This window comes from Arachis ipaensis, chromosome B05 (assembly GCF_000816755.2).
Source record: "Arachis ipaensis cultivar K30076 chromosome B05, Araip1.1, whole genome shotgun sequence".
Classification (NCBI taxonomy): domain Eukaryota; kingdom Viridiplantae; phylum Streptophyta; class Magnoliopsida; order Fabales; family Fabaceae; genus Arachis; species Arachis ipaensis.
The window spans coordinates 147,945,723-147,966,142 of record NC_029789.2 but is presented as its reverse complement, the minus strand read 5'-3'; the positions used below and the strand labels follow the sequence as shown (position 1 = coordinate 147,966,142).

General features: G+C 30.9%; 1 protein-coding gene across 1 annotated transcript in view; it reads left to right on the top strand.

The window, feature by feature from the left end:
• LOC107641547 overlaps window positions 1-6,801 on the top strand; it is a 17,143-nt gene extending 10,342 nt beyond the window's left edge. Inside the window, exons 2-4 of the mRNA XM_016345033.1 lie at window positions 5,228-5,394; window positions 5,497-5,643; window positions 6,484-6,801. Coding sequence (XP_016200519.1) covers window positions 5,228-5,394; window positions 5,497-5,643; window positions 6,484-6,801 — 632 coding nt within the window. The remainder of the gene's footprint in view (window positions 1-5,227; window positions 5,395-5,496; window positions 5,644-6,483) is intronic.

Below are 20,420 nucleotides of genomic sequence, written 5' to 3'. Positions count from 1 at the left end.
ACCATATTTAATTTTTTGTGTAAACATAGACACATAATTATGATTTTTGAAGAGAATTGTGTTAGTTATTATATATTAATCTATTTTATAGTAAGTAAACTTTTATAAATAGTTTTAGTTCACAAATAATTTATCTCCTACTAAATTATTTGTCTGACCAATATTTTGTTTATATGATTTTAGTTTGTTGAGTTAAGAAATTAACTAACATAAATAATGATGACAAACATTAATTTATTGGGTTAATTACTCAATTGGTTTTTAATTATTATGATTAAGTGTTGTATGCCAAAAAAAAAACAAAGCAGCAGTCCAATAGGATAGAAAATAAAACCAAAGCTGGTGGGCTATAGAACACTAACAGCCCAAAAAAAACAAAGCAATAAAATCAGATGGGCTAAGTAAATCAAACCCAACCCAAGCCCAAGCTTCACAAGCAAATCCCTCTAAGTTGTTGCCTCCAAAGCAACGTTCACCTTTTTCTCTTTCGGTTAGAAATCAGAGAAGTGAGAGAGAGTTTCGTTCCTAAACTATTCATTAAAGAAGAAAGAAAGAGAAGGGTTAAGCAAAAAGGTTGAGGTCTAATCACCCAAATCTACCCATCTTAGGCTAAGACAGAAGTTAAAGGTAACTTATTTCCTCTTGCATGTATCGTGCTTTCTTCTTCTCTTTTCCAATTCTCTGCCACTATAAATTGATATAAATGAAGAAAGTGATCTATGTTCACCACTACTGTAAATCAATGGTCAAATTTGTTTTTTGGGGACAAAGTAGTATCTCAAGGGTTCAGATGTGGGATTACCATTGAAAACTGTTCTTAATTACTTCACTAAGACTTTCGGTCAAGCAAAAAAAGGTCAGACTCAAATTTCTAATTTGGGGATTAACTGGAAAAAGTGATGTGGTAAGTTGGTAGCACAGAGCTCAAGGAGTTGACTTGGTAGAGAGCAACTCAACAACATGCAAGGAGATACAAAAGAAGATTTTTCATCATTCTGAAGCCAAAGAGAGATAACCAGTGTCTTTGAGGTTCATGTTCTGAGAAGAGTTCTCTGAAGAAGTTCATCAACTTGGACAGTGCTTCCTAGTCAAAGGAGCATTCTGCCAGAATGAGGAACTAAATCAGAGGCAAGCAAATCTGGTTTATCACATAGCAAAGAGGCTGTTGAAGCATTAATCTCCTTCATATTTTACAGATTGTATTTTTCTTTTCAATGTTTATCTTTTTGTAATTTCTTGAGGTAAAAGGTTGAATGAGAGAGTTTAAGAAAAAAGCCTAAGAGTGGAAAGAGGCAGAGAGATACACTTGAGTGAAAAGTCTAGAGTGATTTCAGATCTCTTTAGGTTGATTTTGTGTCTTGTATCTTGTACCAGTGAGGTACCAATTTTTTAGTTGGGTGAGCACTAAAAGTGAATAGTTAGGTATTAGCATAACCAAGTCAAGTTAGGTTAGAACTTGAGAGTGAAAGGATTGTGTCAATCCTGTGGAATTGGTGTATGTAATACTTTAACTATAGTGGAAATTCCACCACAGTTGTGGTGGAGACTGGATGTAGGTTGCATTGCACAAGGCACTGAATCAGGATACTTGATGGTGTCAGCTTCTTTCTTCCCTTCTCTGTTCTGTTTTCTGATATTTATGAGACAAAATGAAATTGTCTCATAAATTCTCTGCTGCTGAGTTCAAACAGAATCAGATTGAAAGTTTATTTTAAAGGGTTGTTTTATTAAAGTTAAAGAAGGTCATAGATTCAATCTCCCATTCTCTAAGCTTTCTAAAACCTTCAATTGGTAATCAGAGCCAATGTCTCAAGTATCAAGCTTCACCGCTTGGAGTAAAGGTCCAATGGCGAACAACTTGGGTACAACCACAATTGCCTACACTCTAACTAAAGGCCAGTCAGACAACAGGCCTCCCTTCTTCAATGGGAAGAACTATGCCTACTGGAAAGAGAGGATGCGGATCTTCATCCAATACATTAATTATAACATATGGAAGATTGTTGTAAGCGGCCCCAAGATTCCAACATAGACAAGTACAGATGGAATAGTGACTCCAAAAGAAGAAACTGAATGGAACGATAATGACAAGAAAAAAGTGGAGCTGAATGCTAAAGCCATCAACCTTCTTCACTGTGCTATCAGGTTTGAAGAGTACTGAAAGGTGTCTAGATGCAAGACAGCCAAAGAAATCTAGGAGAAACTCCAGGTTACACACGAAGGTACCAAACAGGTCAAAAAAAGAGGATTGATATGCTGCGAAAGGAGTATGAGATGTTTAATATGAAGGATGGAGAAAGCATTGATGAAGTGTTTAAGATATTCTCAATCATAATCAACAACCTTGATGCTATGGGTACAACCTACTTAGAACAAACCCTAGTGAGAAAACTCCTTAGAAGCCTCACAAAGGAGTAGGAAACAACTGCCACTGTCCTAGCCGAGAGTAATAATCTAAGCTCTATAACCTTTGATGAGTTGAGAGGAAAACTCTTTGCCTATGAAGCCACACACACAAACCCGAACTCAAAGAAAAAGGGAATAGCCCTCAAGTCAAAAATAGAATCAAAAGAGAGTGAGTCTAGTGATGGTTTTTCAGATGATGAACTTGTATTTTTTGTTAGGAGACTTAGAAGGATAATGAAGAACAAAGGCAAGTACAAGGGTTCAAGCTCAAAGGAATACAAGAAGGACTTGAGCAAGGTAACTTGTTATCATTGCAAGGAGGCTGGTCATTTTAAGTTCAACTGTCCGAAACTCAAGAAGGAGGACAAAGGGAAGAAAGAAAAGAAGAGAGTGCTCATGGCATCTTGGAAGGATCTTGAGAATGACTCGAATAAGGAAGAAGATTCTGAAGGTGAAGATAAAATCTGCTTCATGGCTGGTAATGATCATCTTGATGAGGTAAATTACTATGACTTGTCTATAGATGATTTACATACTATAATTGATGATCTTACACTAAATTCCTCAAAACTGTTGGATAAGTACAATAAATGCAAATTTGAAAAAGATATGTTGAAAGTTGAAAATGATTTTTTGAGAGAAAAGGTGAAGGAAACTGAATGTGCCTTGGATATTATTGAAGAAAATAGATTTCTAAAATCTGAACTTGAAAAACTAAAAGGAAAGCATATTGTGGATCCTTCTCAAGAGATTATTGCTGAAAACGAAAGATTAAATGAAATGATTAAAAGGCTGAATGGTGATTTAGCAAAATTTTCTCAAAGTTCTAGTAACTTGGACAAATTACTTATAAGTCAAAGACCACTGTTTGAAAAATCTGGCTTAGGTTATGTAACCAAAGAAAGTGTAGTTTTTAATGATTCCTCTATGAAATTTGTGGCTTCTTCATCAAAAACTAAATTCACTTCCAACAAACCTGGTATTGGATATGTTCCCACACATGAGAAGGAATTTGATTAATTTTACATTAGTGAAACTGAGCCATCATCAAAAATCGAACCTACATCAAATAGGTCAGGTCCGGGATACATTTTGAATAATGAGGTTGCTTTAAAAAATCCACCATTTTACAACAAAATCTCACATTCGAAAAATCCAAAAGCTTTTAAAAATTCTGGTTGGAATGCTTTTGCAAAGAGGAACAATTATAACAAAAATTGTTTTGTCAAAAGAAATGCACTTCTTCTAAAAACCAGAAAATTTTAGTCCGTTAATCATTTTCAGCATAATAACTCACCTCAATTTCAGCAATATGCATCAGAAAATCATTGTTTTAACTGTAAGAAATTTGGTCACTCATACAATGCTTCATTGAAAAAAGAATTGTAGGAAACTAAATTTACAATGTTGTTTGTGATTTCAATGCACTTGGGCAACCAAGATGGATTAACTTCAAATGATCCAAACTAATTTTGATACCTAAGGTTACTTGAAGTTTTTAATGTAGATTTGCCTAGCATCCAAGAACAAAAGGGATATGTGGTACTTGGATAGTGGGTGCTCAAGGCACATGACTGGAAGGTCAACTTTCTTCATCAAACTAAACAAGTATGATGGAGGTTTTGTGACCTTTGGAGATGATGAAAAAGGTAAAATAGTTGCTGTTAGAAAAGTAGGTAATAATCATTCTACCTTCATTGATGATGTCTTTTTGGTAAATGGGTTGAGGCATAATTTTTTGAGTATAAGTCAATTGTGTGACTTAGGTTATTTAGTGACTTTCAAAAGATTAGAATGCTCTGTTGTGAATGAAGAGACAAATGAAGTATTGTTTATTGCTAAGCGTTGTAATAATGTATATGGACTTACCCTTAATGAACTAAAGGATCAAAATGTAGCTTGCTTTCATTCTAAAGAATCTGAAAAGTGGCTATGGCACAAGAGATTGGGCCATGCAAGTATGTTTCAAATAAACAAACTTGTTAAGAAAGGATTAGTAAGAGGTCTTCCTTTAATAAAATTTTACAAAAACATCACTTGTGATGCTTGCCAAATGAGAAAACAAACAAAAAGTTCATTTAAATCAAAGGAAGATATCTCTACTAAAAGACCACTTGAATTGCTACATATTGATTTATTTGGTCCAACAAGAACTCAAAGTTTAGGTGGTAAACATTATGGTTTAGTAATTATGGATGACTACTCTAGGTTTGGCTGGGTTTTATTTCTTGCACACAAAAATGAAGCCTTTTCGGCCTTTGAAATCTTTTGCAAGAAAGTTCAAAATGAAAAGGATTTAAAGATCTCTTCTATAAGAAGTGATCATGGAACTGAATTTATAAACCAATTATTTAGATCTTTTTATGAGGAATTTGGAATATCTCACAAATTCTCTTGTCCAAGGACACCACAACAAAATGGTGTTGTGGAAAGAAGAAATAGAAGCATTCAAGAAATGACAAGAGCTATGCTTTGTGAGAGCAATGTTCCAAAATTCCTTTGGGCTGAAGCGGTTAACACAGCTTGCCACATTCTGAATAGAACCATCATAAGGAAATTTTTGAAAAAAACCCCTTATGAACTTTGGAAAGGTCACCCTCCAAACTTGAACTACTTGCATATCTTTGGATGCAAAAGTTTTGTTCTTAATAACAAAGATAATTTGATCCAAAGGCGTATGAGTGTTTATTTGTAAGATATTCCACAACTAGTAAAGCATATAAAGTTTATCATCAAGATGCTAGAATAATTGAGGAGTCCATACATGTTACATTTTGTGATACTAACTTGATTCAAAGTATTTTGGAAGACTGTGATGCAGGGAATCAAGCTCAAAAGGACGATGAAACTGCACAAAATCATGAAAATGAAAATTCTGGAAAGACTGAACCAGAGACTGCAGCTGCTGAAAATCCAACAAGAGACAATTCCGTTTTGTCTCATGAATCTAAAGGAAATCCTGAAACCAACAGTTCCATGAATCCCTTGGTGACTGAATCTGCCTCCAAGTCCACCAGACCTCATCAATGGGGATTCTTAAAAAATTATCCTTAAGAATTTGTCATTAGAGACGTCTCTCATGGTATTAAGACTCGGTCTTCAACTAGAAAGGCAAATGAAGAATTAAACATTGCTCTTTTCTCTCAAATGGAGCCTCAGAGTGTCAAGGAAGTCTTTGATGACCCTTCTTGGGTAGAGGCAATGGAGGATGAGCTTCATGAGTTTGAGAATAACCAAGTTTGGACATTGGTTCTAAGGCTGAATGGAAAGAAAGTGACCGGCACCAAGTGGATATTTCGGAACAAGTTAGGAGAGGATGGTAGCATTGCAAGAAACAAAGCAATGCTAGTGGTACAAGGATATGACCAAGAAGAAGGAATAGATTTTGATGAATCATTTGCCCCTGTTGCCCAAATGGAAGCCATAAGACTTCTTTTAGCTTATGCTACTTTTTGTGGTTTTAAATTATATCAAATGGATGTGAAATGTGCATTCTTGAATGGTGTGATAGATAGAGAAGTGTATGTGGAGCAGCCACCTGATTTTGAAAATAAAGAATTTCCTAACCATGTTTTCAAATGATCAAAAGCTCTCTATGGTTTAAGACAAGCTCCTAGAGTTTGGTATGAGAGACTTAACTCTTTTCTTTTGAAAAATGATTTTCAAAGAGGCACCTCAGACACTACTCTATTTATCAAGAATTCTAATGATTCTTTTATTCTAGTCCAAATCTATGTTGATGACATTATTTTTGGATCAGCCAATGAATCCCTTTGTACTGAATTTGGAAAACTCATGACAAGTGAATTCGACATGAGTATGATGGGTGAACTTGATTTTTTCCTTAGGCTTCAAATTAAGCAAACTTAAAATGGTATTTTTATTCATCAAGAGAAGTATACCAAGGAACTAGTTAAGAAATTTGGTAAGGAAAATGTCAAACCCATGGGAACTCCCATGCACCCTAATTCAAAATTAGAAAAGGGAGAAACTGAGAAAGATGTAGATGAGACTAGGTATAGAGGAATGATTGGCTCTCTTATGTACTTAACTTCCTCTAGACCTGACATTGTGCAGAGTGTTGAAATGTGTTCAAGATTCCAATTAAAACTAAAAGAGTCTCATCTTTCTGCAGTTAAGAGGATCATTAGATATGTTCATAGCACATTCAATTTTGGTCTATGGTATCCTAAGATTGATGATTTTTCTGCAGTTGGCTATTGTGATACAAATTTTGCTGGTGAAATAGTTGATAGAAGGAGCACATCAGGCTTATGTTGTTTTCTTGGAAAGTCTTTGAATGTTTGGTCAAGTAAGAAGCAGTCAACAGTGGCTTTATCCACTACAGAGGCTGAATATATAGATGCTTCTTCTTATTGTTCTCAGCTTATGTAGTTAAAAACACAGCTTGTTGATTATAAACTAATTGCTGAAAATATTCCTTGTTGTGTGATAATATGAGTGCCATTAATATTTCAAAGAATCCAGTTTTGCACTCTAGAATTAAACATATTGAAATGAGATTTCACTCAATAAGAGAACATGTTCAAAAAGGGGATATTAGCATTCAATTTGTTAAATCAGAAGAGCAATTAGCTGATATTTTTACTAAACCACTAGCTGAGGACATATTTTGCATGCTTAGGACTAGTCAAGGAATTTTAAGTTATGATTCATTGTTTGAAAATTGATGATGTGTTTGTTGGAGTTTTTGTCTCATAAACAGGTATGAGACAATTCTGGGCATATGAAGAACCATCTCTAAACGTTACTGCACATGCTGAATTATCTGGGCCAACCTTAAAATTCAGAATCTGGGTGGTCTAATATGTTTTCTTAAACCAAACCACCTCTGGGCCCAATATGAGTGTTACATGATCCATTCATTTATTGTATCTGAGTTTACTTTATTTATTTATTTTATTCATTTTGTCTTTCAGTCAAAAAGTTTCAAATTTAAAATTACTTTCCATTTCATTTTTAATAAAATCAAATCTTTCTCTTTGTGATGTCAAGTCCTTTTAAAGTTAAATCAGAGGTGATGCAGTTGCATGTTTTGAGAAAAACTTTTATTCACGGTGCGGTTACCAACACTCCTTCTTCTTCCCTCATAACTCCTTCCTCCAACCCTTTGGTTTCTCCCCACTACCTTTACTGCTTCTCTTTGTTCAAAATCAGAAACCAACCAAATGAGGAAAAAAACTATTTCTCAAAAGCCTCCTCGTGAAAAGATCTTCAAGCTCCCTACAAAACAGAAACCTTCCACTCGCTCTCAAGACCGAACCTTCACTCCCTCTCCTTTTCCTCCTACCTTACCTTCTCGCTCTGATCCCATGGCTCGCACTAAGAACCCATCGAGGTTTCCACCCTCAGCCAAGTAGACGCCACCACCAAAGGAACCTCCTTCAAAACCAAGTTCATCAAAGCCTAGCACCTCGAAAGGGAAACGGCCAGCTGCTGCCGAACCTACCTCTGAGCCCACTCAACCTAAGACAAGGTCTGTTCCCACTCGATCTCAGAGAGGTAAACCTCGTATCCCTCTTAAGTCTGTTAGAGAACCAGACATTGATCCCTTTGCACACAAATCACACTTCATGACCTCCCATTCAAACTATAACCCTTACAAATTTAAGTCTGCCATGAATAATGATTTTTTTGAAGGTGTTATTAAGTACCGTACTTTGTGTCCCTCTTTTGTTGCTGATTTGCCAAATCTGAAAAAGAAAGGTTTTTCTTTTGTTGAAAATTTGAAATTTCTAGACTAGAATCACCTTTTTAATATCAAAAAGCCAGTGTACCCTCTTTTGGCCAAAGAATTTTATGCTAACATGACATATTATGAGGGCAGCGTTTATTCATATGTGAAAGGCCGTGACATTGTTCTAAACAATGAAACTATAAGTGATGCCTTGAAGTATACTGACGTTGGGACTTGTGCTTACACTTCGGGTAAGTGGGATGAAGGGGTAGGTCTCTCCTTTAGTGATGCTCTTGCTTATGTTTGTGAACATATTTCATTGATTGATGGAATTACACCCACTCACAAAGTCCTGGGATATGAACGTGCTCAGTTGCACCGTATTGTAAATCACATCATACTTCCTCATAGTGGTTCATACCAAAGGGTATCTTACACTGACACTCTTGTTTTGTATGCCCTTCTCACTAAAACAGAAATCTCTTTTGCTTATTTGATGGTAAGATACATGTTTGATTCTGTTTGAAGTGAGAAAGATAAAACACTTCCTTATAGCATGTTCTTAACTTGCATTTTTTAACATTTTAGTGTTGATCTGTCTAATGAGTCATATGAGAATAGACACTCTTATCTAAAGGGAGGTAGTTCAGTGAAACAACACAAGGGACCTACTCGCTCTGGAAGGGTGGTTCTAGATGATGAAGATGATGTTCATTCCTAAGGATTCTCCTCCTCCTTCCACCGAGGGCACCTCCATCTCCACTGGACAAAAATCTGCTTCGTTTAATGTTGTTAAAGATGTGGTCCAAGAGTTTGTCTCCCAATCAAATCATATGATTGCCATGAGTAAGGAACAAAGGAAGCTAGCAAGCAATCATGAGAACTTCCTCCGAAAATCAAGAGATCGAGGGGCTATTTTTCTCAAGTTCATTGATAATCTTCAACAAGATGAAGATGCTGCCACTGATGCTAAAGAGGAAGCTGATTTTGAGGAAAATGGTTTAGATGCCTAGATTTGTCGCATGTTGCTGCTGCTGTCTGCTCACTTTTGTCTCATGAAAACTGTTGTCATTTACTTTTGAACTACTCTATGTCTTTTCTGGATGACTGTAATACTTTTAACTACTGTTGTACTTAGTTAATTACCTACTGGTTTTGGACTTTGAACTAACACTTTTGGTCAGGTTTTAAGGTGCAGTTTTATCTTGGTATTGAATGCTTTTCCACCCTTGATGACAAAAGGGGGAGTAGTAATATTCTGGTTATTTTTTGGTTATTAATTTGCTGCTGCTGTGGTCATATTGTTGTGAATTAATTCTGATACTTGCTCCTTTGAAAGCTTGATAATGCCGTAATCAGGCTAATTTGACTTTACTTTACAAGTTTTGTTGTTTTGTCATGCCTTAGTTAATCTTGATGCTCTGTTTTTGTTCGAATTTTTTCTGAGCAGCTTCTGAAATGGATACTTGTTAAAAGTGCTGACATGATATGTTCAGTATTGGTCTGGATTTGTGTTGCTGGTTGTGTAAAATTTTTTAGTCAAGTTGAATTGTGTGTAGCTCTTTATTGTATTCTCTATAAGAATAATAAACAGGAAGGAAGAAAAGAGCATAAATATAGGAGAAACTACTCTTGAAAAGGAAAGGGGGAGCAACACAAAAGCAAGTGACATCATTCAAAGGGAAGTTCCTTAAATTTATTCAAATTCAATTTCTTTTGATTAATGTTTTAATTATGTTTGTCATCAAGGGGGAGATTGTTGAGTTAAGAAATTAACTAACATAAATGATGATGACAAACATTAATTTATTGAGTTAATTACCCAATTGGTTTTTAATCATTATGATTAAGTGTTGCAGGCCAAAGAAAAATAAAGCAGCAGCCTAATATTATGGAAAATAAAACCAAAGCTGGTGGGCTACAGAACACTAACAGCCCAAAGGAAACAAAGTAATAAAATCAGATGGGCCAAGTAAATCAAACACAACCTAAGCCCAAGCTTCACAAGCAAATCCCTCCAAGTTGTTGCCTCCAAAGCAACGTTCACCTTTTTCTCTTTCGGTCAAAAATCAAAGAAGTGAGAGAGAGCTTCGTTTCTAAGCTATTCATCAAAGAAGAAAGAAAGAGAAGGGTTAAGCAAAAAGGTTGAGGTCTAATCACCCAAATCTACCCATCTTAGGCTAAGGTAGAAGTTAAAGGTAACTTATTTCCTTATGTATCGTGCTTTCTTCTCCTCTTCCCCAACTCTCTGCCACTCCAAATTGAGATAAATGAAGAAAGTGATCTCTATTCACCACTACTGTAAATCAATGGTCAAATTTGTTTCTTGGAGACAAAGTAGTATTTCAAGGGTTCAGATGTGGGATTGCCATTGAAAACTGTTCTTAATTGCTTCATTGAGGCTTTCGGTCAAGCAAGAAAAAGTCAGACTCAAATTTCTAATTTGGGGATCTGGAAAAAGTGATGTGGTAAGTTGGTAGCACACAGCTCAAGGAGTTGACTTGGTAGAGAGCAACTCAGCAACATGCAAGGAGATACAAAAGAAGATTTTTCATAATTTTGAAGTCAAGGAGAGATAACCAGTGTTTTTGAGGTTCATGTTCTGAGAAGAGTTCTCTAAAGAAGTTCATCAACTTGGACAGTGCTTCCTAGTCAAAGGAGCATTCTGCAAGAATGAGGAACTAAATCAGAGGCAAGCAAATTTGATTTATCACATAGCAAATAGGCTGTTGAAGCATTAATCTCCTTCATGTTTTACAGATTCTATTTTTCTTTTCAATGTTTATCTTTCTGTAATTTCTTGAGGTAAAAGGCTGAATGAGAGAGTTCAAGAAAAAAGCTTAAAAGTGGAAAGAGGCAGAGGGATACACTTGAGTGAAAAGTCTAGAGTGATTTCATATTTCTTTAAGTTAATTTTGTGTCTTGTATCTTGTACCAGTGGATACCCCTTTCTTAGTTGGTTGAGCACTAAGAGTGAATAGTTAGGTATTAGCATAACCAAGTCAAGTTATGTTAGAACTTGAGAGTGAAAGGATTGTGTCAATCCTGTGGAATTGGTGTATGTAATACTTTAACTATAGTGAAAATTCCACCACAGTTGTGGTGGAGACTGGATATAGGTTGCATTGCACAAGGCAACTGAACCAGGATACTTGATGGTGTCAGCTTCTCTCTTCCCTTCTCTGTTCTATTTTCTGATATTCATGAGACAAAATAAAATTGTCTCATAAATTCTCCGCTGTTGAGTTCAAACAGAATCAGATTAAAAGTTTATTTTAAAGGGTTGTTTTATTAAAGTTAAAAAATGTTATAAATTCAACCCCCTTCTCTAAGCCTTCTAAAACCTTCATAGCTCCTAAAGAACATTTTCACTACAAATTGTACTATTACTCTATTCATTAAAAAAAATGTATCAAAACTTAACTATAAAATTTCATTAAAACATAAATTGAAACAATTTATATAGATTTTTTTTTAAGATTCATTTAAATGAATATTTGTTCTTTAAAATTAGACTAACTGTAACTAAGTTTATAAAAAAGTTAAAGTGAAATTTTATTATAATTTGAAACAATTTATATAAATTCTTTTTTTAAAAGATTCCTTGCCTATAAATAAATATTTGTAGTTTAAAATTAGGCCAACTGATAACTTTGATTGATTTTAACGGTTATTAATAAAATAGTATAAAAAGTCTTAATAAAAAAGATTATTTTTCTAAAATTTTTATTATTTATAACCTTTCAAACTACTACATGAATTTAACCTTTTTTTTGTTTGAGCTCTTAACCTAGCCATCCTTTTCTTTTCTGATTTAAATGGAACACCAGCGAATTCCAACTCATTTGCCTAATGTAACTAAATGTTATTTTTCTTAAATTAAGTCTATTAATAATTATAATTAATTAATCACTTTTTTTATTAATAGTGGAATGTATAACCATAATTAAAAATTATTTAACGTCAAACGTTTTTTAGATATAACCTAAACTTTTTTTTGGTCAGTGTATTAAGGTTGTAAACTTGCAACGGAATGAACGAATCATAATAACTGCTAGGGGTGTACATGGGTCGGGCCACACCGGGTTTGGCTTAACTCAGATCTGGTCCGAAACATAGACTGAACTTAATTTTTTGACCTTAACCCGATCCTAGACCCGATGAAATCTACGCACTTTTGGACTGGGTAAAAATCGGGTAAAAACCGAGTTTTTAGCATGTAAAAATCACCTAATCTCCAACCATTATTTCACAATTCATATAGTAAAATTTACTTTAAAAAATATAACAAGAACTAACAATTCTCTAAAATTAAAACATAACTATAATCAATACTAATATTGTCTAATAACATCAAATATTTAAATCAATACAAATAACACAATATTATGCATTAGTCTAAAGTCTTATGCATTTTAAACATAAAACATTAACTTATAATCTTATAATGACTAATAACACAAAATATTAAGGTTTACAATATTTAAATTCCACATAAGAATAGCCATCATCTATCACTAATAACATAAAATATTAATTGTGTATGATGATCGGGCCACCGGGTCAAGTTCGGGTGACCCGAGCTATGGTCTGGACCCGACCCGAAATAATAATCGGGTCTATTTTTGAGACCCTTATTCGACTCTAGATCCGATGAAATCACACTAAATTAGTCCCTAAAATATTCGGGACCAAACCAAATATTCGAGCCGGATCAGACCATATACACCCCTAATAACTGCAATAGGCCCGAACTAAATTTGCAAACACAAAGAGATAAAAACAAAATATTCATACAATAATAAACCGTAATTTACATTGCAAAAAATAAAATGTCTGCAGTTACAAATACATGATTGAACTTCTAATTTTGTCAATACCAAAAAAAATTCTAATTTTATCAGTTCAGAATCAATTTAGTTTTCAAAATTTTAATTGCAACTATAATTTAAAACTTAAAACTCTAATGGTCATAACTTTATCTTCTTTCAAATTTCTATTTTCCATTGATATGAGCCTAAATAAATTTTGGTTCATATACCTAATTTTTTTCTTATCTAAGCTTAAAGTTTACTACTTTAAATATTCAAAATACATTCCTATCCTTCTCTTGGTCGTTGTAACTTTACATGTGAGATTTTCTTATTTATTAAAGTCCCTTTTTACCTCATCAATTGTAATTCTCAAAGCATATATTTATTACCGTGAGAACTTTATCTCATTCAATACAATTGATTGATTGAATTAGTAATGGTGTCACCATAAGTGATAACTCACTTTGGATTTTTCTTCCTTAAAGTCTTTGAACCCTATATTACGACATAGAATTATCGGACTTGTCATTTATAGTGGATTTTATCTTAATAACTTTAATTTATTCGACATATGTCCATATATTATTGGAACAATATGAAAAAATAATAATAAGTATGAATAATGTGAACAATAGGTTAAAAAAATAAATAAATTATAATTTATAGTTTTATTAAGTAAACAATAATTTTTGTAAATAATATGAATAATAGACTTTAAAATTGACTCAATAAAATAAAAAAATATTTTCTCTTCAAATTACCTCCTAAATCCTAACATTAAAATAATTATATGCATACATAGTGAATTAAACATCTAGCCATTGTTAACTGTGCATGAGTAAATGTAAATCGAATAAAAAAGAATAATCATCCAATTAAAAATAATTAACATAATCATCTACATACATATTGAATTGAACATCCGACATATCCATTATTTACATTATTTAGTATTCTCATTATCTCTTTATACTTCTCCTATAATTTAATATCATATTTTTAGTTAATTATCTAACTAACAGATTTTAAAATTTTAAAAATTAGAATTCACAATTAAATCTATGGACAATACGGATGGTTACTCTAAATTTCACCATAAACTTCTAATCTACGTTTTCCCTCTCCCGCGCAGCCTCACCTGGGTCGTTGAACCCCCTCCTCTCCCGACCAACCGTTCTGACGCCACCGCTAGCTCCAACCAATGCCGCCCGGTCACCTTTACACACCACCACAACATTAAATTGTGTCCCTCTTTCTTCCTCTATAACCCAGCGATCTCCGATCTCTCTCTTCCCGCTGTTTCATCGTCTGTGAACCCTCTGTTCGGCCGTACACACGCCGTCAGCGGCTCCAAACGACACCGCTGTGGATAGGGACGGACTCACATGCAATGAAGAGGGGGTAATAAACTTTTATATATATATATATATATACCAATATATATATCAATACCAGAGTTTGGTGTCCAATTTTTATAGACATCCTTTACTCTCAAATAATTCATTCTACAAATCAAATTTATGGATAAAATAGTAATAATACACTTTTGTTTCTTAATTAAAAAAAGTCATCAACCCACAAAAGAGTTAAATAACTGCTGCAATCGTGAGGAAATTAAAGAACTGCTCCACTTATAAATATGTCGTCTGGCTGTTGTCGACATATGATTTGAAAGGGAGAATTCAGAAAGGGAGAATTCAGAAAATTAATAAAGGAAGAATAAGGGAGAATTCAGCAAATTAATAATTACGTGCAAATGATCGCCATATGATTTGACAAGGGAGTTGATACAATTCATACGCCAACTTCATTGTTAAACACAGGTATCTATATTTTACCTTTTGAAAAATATAGAAATCGACACGATAATGATCCAAATAATAGGTATAAATGGTAGGTATTTTTATATTCATGGTTTATTTTATTTTTGAGTACTAATTTTAAATTTTTAAAATAAAATTCAAAGACAACATCCTCAATAATATCCACCTTCTCCTCTTTTCAACATCCTCAATTGTATCGCCTCCATCGTCATCCATCCGTTGCAGTTGCAAATTTAATTTGGCTTCACGCATAACTTCTACTTACATTTTTTTTTTCTTCAATTTACTTATTTAATTTATATTTTTAGTCATTCTTCTATTCTTTTAATTCATAATAAAGTATCAAACTGATTCACTATCAACCCACGACATATTTTAAAACCGAAAAAAATGACGTACTCAATTTAAAAACTAACTCCCTTTCAATAAAAAACTGTTCCACCATCAGTCATACTTAACCCTCAATTAAATTAAATTACTCTTTCACTTTCAAAAAATGCAGACGGAATTGCTAATAAATAAAAAAAATGGACGAGAATGAATATAAATATTTCACATTTTTCACTATCTTCATATTTTATTATTTAATTCTATGTTAATTTAGTTTCTACTTTTCTATATTTTTCTTGCTGTTCATTCTTCTCCTTTCTTCAATACCCTAGTCTCCATCATCTTCCATTGCCTTCAGTTGCAAATTTTGGACGATTTTGCAGCGGTTATTGCTTTCACGCGCATAACATCCACTTATATTTGTTTTGTTCTCTTTAATTTACTTATCTAATCTATATTTTCAGTAATTCCTCTGTCTTTTTAATTTATTCTAAACTTTTTACATATAAAAATAGTACTATATCTCATTTTTTTAATCAATTTAATGTAAAAAGAAACAATTTTTTTTATCTTATCAATTTGATATGTATTTTTATTTTTTGATATATCTTTACCTATTAACGAATGAACGAAGAAAAGTCTCATAAATATTTGGTTAACTTATTTTTTTTAATTGCTTTGTAATATTTTTTTATTTTCTAAAATATTGATTATGTAAAGTATTATTTATATTTGATATTTGAGTACATAAATATTTACTTTAAAACTAAATTAAATTATTAATTTTATCTACTATAATATTATTTATTTTGAATATTGGCCAATTTATTTGAGTGGCATATACATAAGACGCGAGTATTGAATTTGATATTTAATTATACAGAGTACTTGATTTGACATTTATTAATTTCTAAATTATATTGCAAAAAAATTAATTAATTTAATATTATTTATTTGTCACATGGTTAACATATAAAAGATACAAAAAAATCTACACCTATCAATAGTAGAATAAAAAATTTCAACGCATATTTTGTTAATTTCTTTTTTTATTTGTAATCTATTTTATATTGGATAATATTTTTTTTATTGATTATTAGTTTGACATATAACACAATAAATGTAGTAATATAAGAACTTTGTTAATTAATTTTTCAAATAATATGGCGACCTAATATAAGAAATTTATTAATTAATTTTGTTAATTTCTTTTTTATTTTTAATCTATTTTACATTAAATAATATTATTTTTTATTGATTATTAGATAGACATATAATATTTAAATGTGGTAAGATAAGAACTGTGTTATACTTTTTTTATTGTTTTAATCTTAATGATTATTTTCTTCTCTTTATTTTTCTATCTCATGGACCATGTAAGTTTTAATTTATTATTTTTTCTTATATATATTCTATTTTTTAAACTATTTTATTTTATTAGGTTTTTTAATTTATTTTATTATATTTTTTTATTTTGAAAATTTTAGAGTCTAAAGATCTCTCGTTTAAACGATTCCAATTATATGATCCAGAAGTAGTTCAAGAAAATAGATTTAAATTTTGGTAATTTATTAAGTCTGATTATTATATAAGAAGTTAAAAATATTCTAAATTTAAAAAACTTTTTACTAATAAAATTGATTTTGTCCAAAATCGTAGAGAGAGATAGAGAGAAAGAGAAAGAAAAAGTTGACATTTTTTAACTAATTACAAAAATTCACCACCATCAAATAGTGTTTCACTATTAATAACTTATTAAGTGAGGATTAATAAGAAGCAAACCAGAACGATAAATCAAAAAATTTGTTGTCTCTCTTTATATAGTATTTCACTTTAAGTAACTATTTTTTATGGATAGTATTCAAATGACAAACAAAATAATAAAAAAAATTACGTTAGATTATAAAAATTAATCTCATCCTTATAATACTGGAATTATTCTAAAACATGTAAAATAAAATAATAAAGTCCATTTTAATTAATGTGCATAATAAAATAAATGTAAAACTTATATAGTAGCAGTCAAATATAGATAGCAATGGCTGTCTTCCGTCCCAAATTACTATATTAAATTACAACTTATATTTATAATTATTAGTTAAAAAATTTACAATTATGTATTATTTTAGTTGAAAATAATATATTTTGATTTTTTTTTTAGGATTACTTACATCAAATTTTGATAATTGAAAAAAAAAATTAAACGCTCTATATCTTACTTCTTTTAACAAAACTTCAACCACTCATAAAAGTTAACAGAATAATTGGTTATAAGAAAAAACGAGAAAGTAGAATAAGATAATATAATAATGACGATGAGACAATGACAGATATGTGTATAGAGAATAATAGTAAGAGAAAGAATAGCGTTATTAATTTCTTAAAAATAATAAAAAAAAGTGGCTGAACAGGCACGTTAGTGCCTGTTGAGCCGCTAGTATATATAATGGGAAAATCTATTTTAGTGTCCAATTTTTTTTTCACTTTTATCCTTCCTAATAACATACCTCAATATATGTCAGTTATTCCGTATTACAGAACTCCCACTACTTCATTTTTATTCACGTTCTTTTCTCTTACTCATACATCTACGTAACTTCTATAATTATCTCTTTCTTCTTTTATTCTCTCTCACTTTACATTACTGTTACTGCATAATAGAAAAACTTCTTTCGTTTTTCATCCATCTTCTCATGCATTCTTCTCACTTCATCTAAATATAATGTAAAACCTAATATAATTTATTTTTCTTCCTTAAATAAAAATGTAAAACCATGTTTATATGTTTGTTTTGATTAATTACAGTTGATAGGATACCAATAAAAGATTCAGGTGGAAGTGGTCGACCGACTTGGCAAGACTATGCCAGGCAACAAAGACAAAATATGAGCCAAGAACAGAGGCAGCAACACCTCGCCCGCAAGGCGTGCCAGTTATCGAGAGAGTATTAGACGAGGAAAATAAATTGATACATCGAATGGTTGTGTCATCTACTCTAAGTTATAACTTTTTCAATCCTTCGCTCAAATAATTTACTTTTTTTTTCTATTTCTGTATTTTTATTTACTTCTCTTACTCAACTCTAGCATTTTTAACCTTTAATAACTTTTTAGATAACTTCATGATGACCATGCCAAATGTTAATTTTCAAGTCATGAATAGAAAGAAGAAAAGAATAATTATGATAAAAGAAAGTGTTCAATTATCATCAATAATGATAAGTAATTTTTGGTAAATATTATTATATTTTGATATATTCAATTAAATTATATTTTGTTTAGTTTTATGTTTATTTTAGTTTGTACTGTTTCGTCTTGAACATTGTACTTTGATCAGTCATTTAGTTTGACTCTAATTATTTTATTAGAGATTTTGTTGTAATTTCTTAAAAAAATTTTTACCATTTTTGTATTTCTATCACTGTCTTTCTTTTCCTTTTTTTAACATTCTCAATTGAATTGCCTCCGTCCTTTTCTATTACCTTTCTTCACTGCATTCATCCATACATAAATACTTATTTTTAAATTAAACTAAAATAAATAAATCATACTATAAAAATGTTTATTAATTTTGTCTTTTACAATATTATTTGTTTGGCATATATACTAAGTTATTTAATTGACATATAAAACATGCAAAAAAGTTCACACCTATCAAGTATTCCTTAAAACATTGGTATGCTAATTTTTTAAAGGTTTAATTACTCTGATGGTCCTATAGTTTCGCAAAATTTTTAATTAAGTTCCTATGTTTTTTTTTCTTTTAATTAAGTCCTTGCACCAATTTTTTTTGGATCTCTACACTTTTTTTTCCTTTTATTTGGGTCTCTGCACCAATTTTTTTTTTGTTGGGTCCCTATAAAATTTAGCCAATTACTATCAAGAGGGATCTAATTAAAAAAAAATTAGTGCGAGGACCCAATTAAAAGAAAAAAAAAAGTATAGGAACCTAATTAAAAATTTTACGAAACTATAGGGACCAACAGAATAATTAAACATTTTTTAAATTATTAATTATTTAGAGTATTGAATTTGACATTAATTATGTAGAGAACTGAATTTGTCATTTATTAATTTTTTAAAGTATATTACAAAAATTTAAAAATAAATTAATTTAATATTATTCATTTAACATATAGTAAAAAATTATTTGATTGACATACAAAGGATACAAAAAATATGCACATATTAATCGCTCGTTTGACTTGTTATTTGCGCACTACTTGTGTGTAGGAATTTATGATAGCACCTATTCATCTTTATCTTTTATTTGTAATGACTTTGTGTCTTTCATATCTGTTACCTTGTTTTCCATTATTTATAATTTTACATAGGTGAAAGCAGAGGATATTGATGTTTATGCTCCAAAGGATCTGCTAATTGTAACAACAGGATCTCAAGTGAGTTACTTTCAGAATCCTCTAATGATTTTCTTACCCGTGAATGGCACGGAATATGGATGAGATTAAGGCATGTAATGAAATGTGTGCTATTGTGTCAGGCAGTTAAAAATATGTGACATTTTATACATTAGATAATTTAAATGATACTTATTATTATAAAAAATTAAAAATATTTTTACCTAAAAAAATTAAAAATACTCTTACCTAAAATAATATTTCATAACAAAATTGAGTTTGGAGAGAGAGAGAGAGAGTGAGAGAGAGATGAAACTTTTTAACTAATTACAAAAAATAAGAATCATCAACATATTAAATTTGAATAATATCAAATGAAGATTAAAAAAGAAACTAGAACGATAAAACTAAAATTTTTTTTTCTCTTTATGTAGTGTTTTACTTTAAATAATAATTTATAATTATTAGTTAAAAAATTTACAATGATGTATTATTTTTTAATATTTAGTTAAAAATAATATAGTTTAATATTATTTTTTAGAATTATTGACACCAAATTTTGATAATATAGCAAAAATTTTGAATATTTTTTGTCTTAAATTTATTCTTAATAGAATAAAATAAGACAACTAACATGCTTACATAAAAAAATATAATTTTTATACATTTAAATATTGAAAAGACACAAAAAATTCTTTTAGCAAAATTTCAAAAACTCATAAAAGTTAATAGAATAATTGATTATAAATCAAAGTGATAGATAAAATTAAAAGTTATGATAATGATATTTGGTGATAATTAATAACCATCGAGAGAAGAGAAGGTAGAAAGAGGGGAAGATGAGAAAAAAGAACAATGCAATATCACAATAGTGGCATTGAGACAATAATAAAAATATAATTTAATAATTTAAAAAAATAATAAAATTAAACATAATTTTAATTAATAATAAATATTTATTATTAATTAAAATTATGCATAAAAATAAAGAA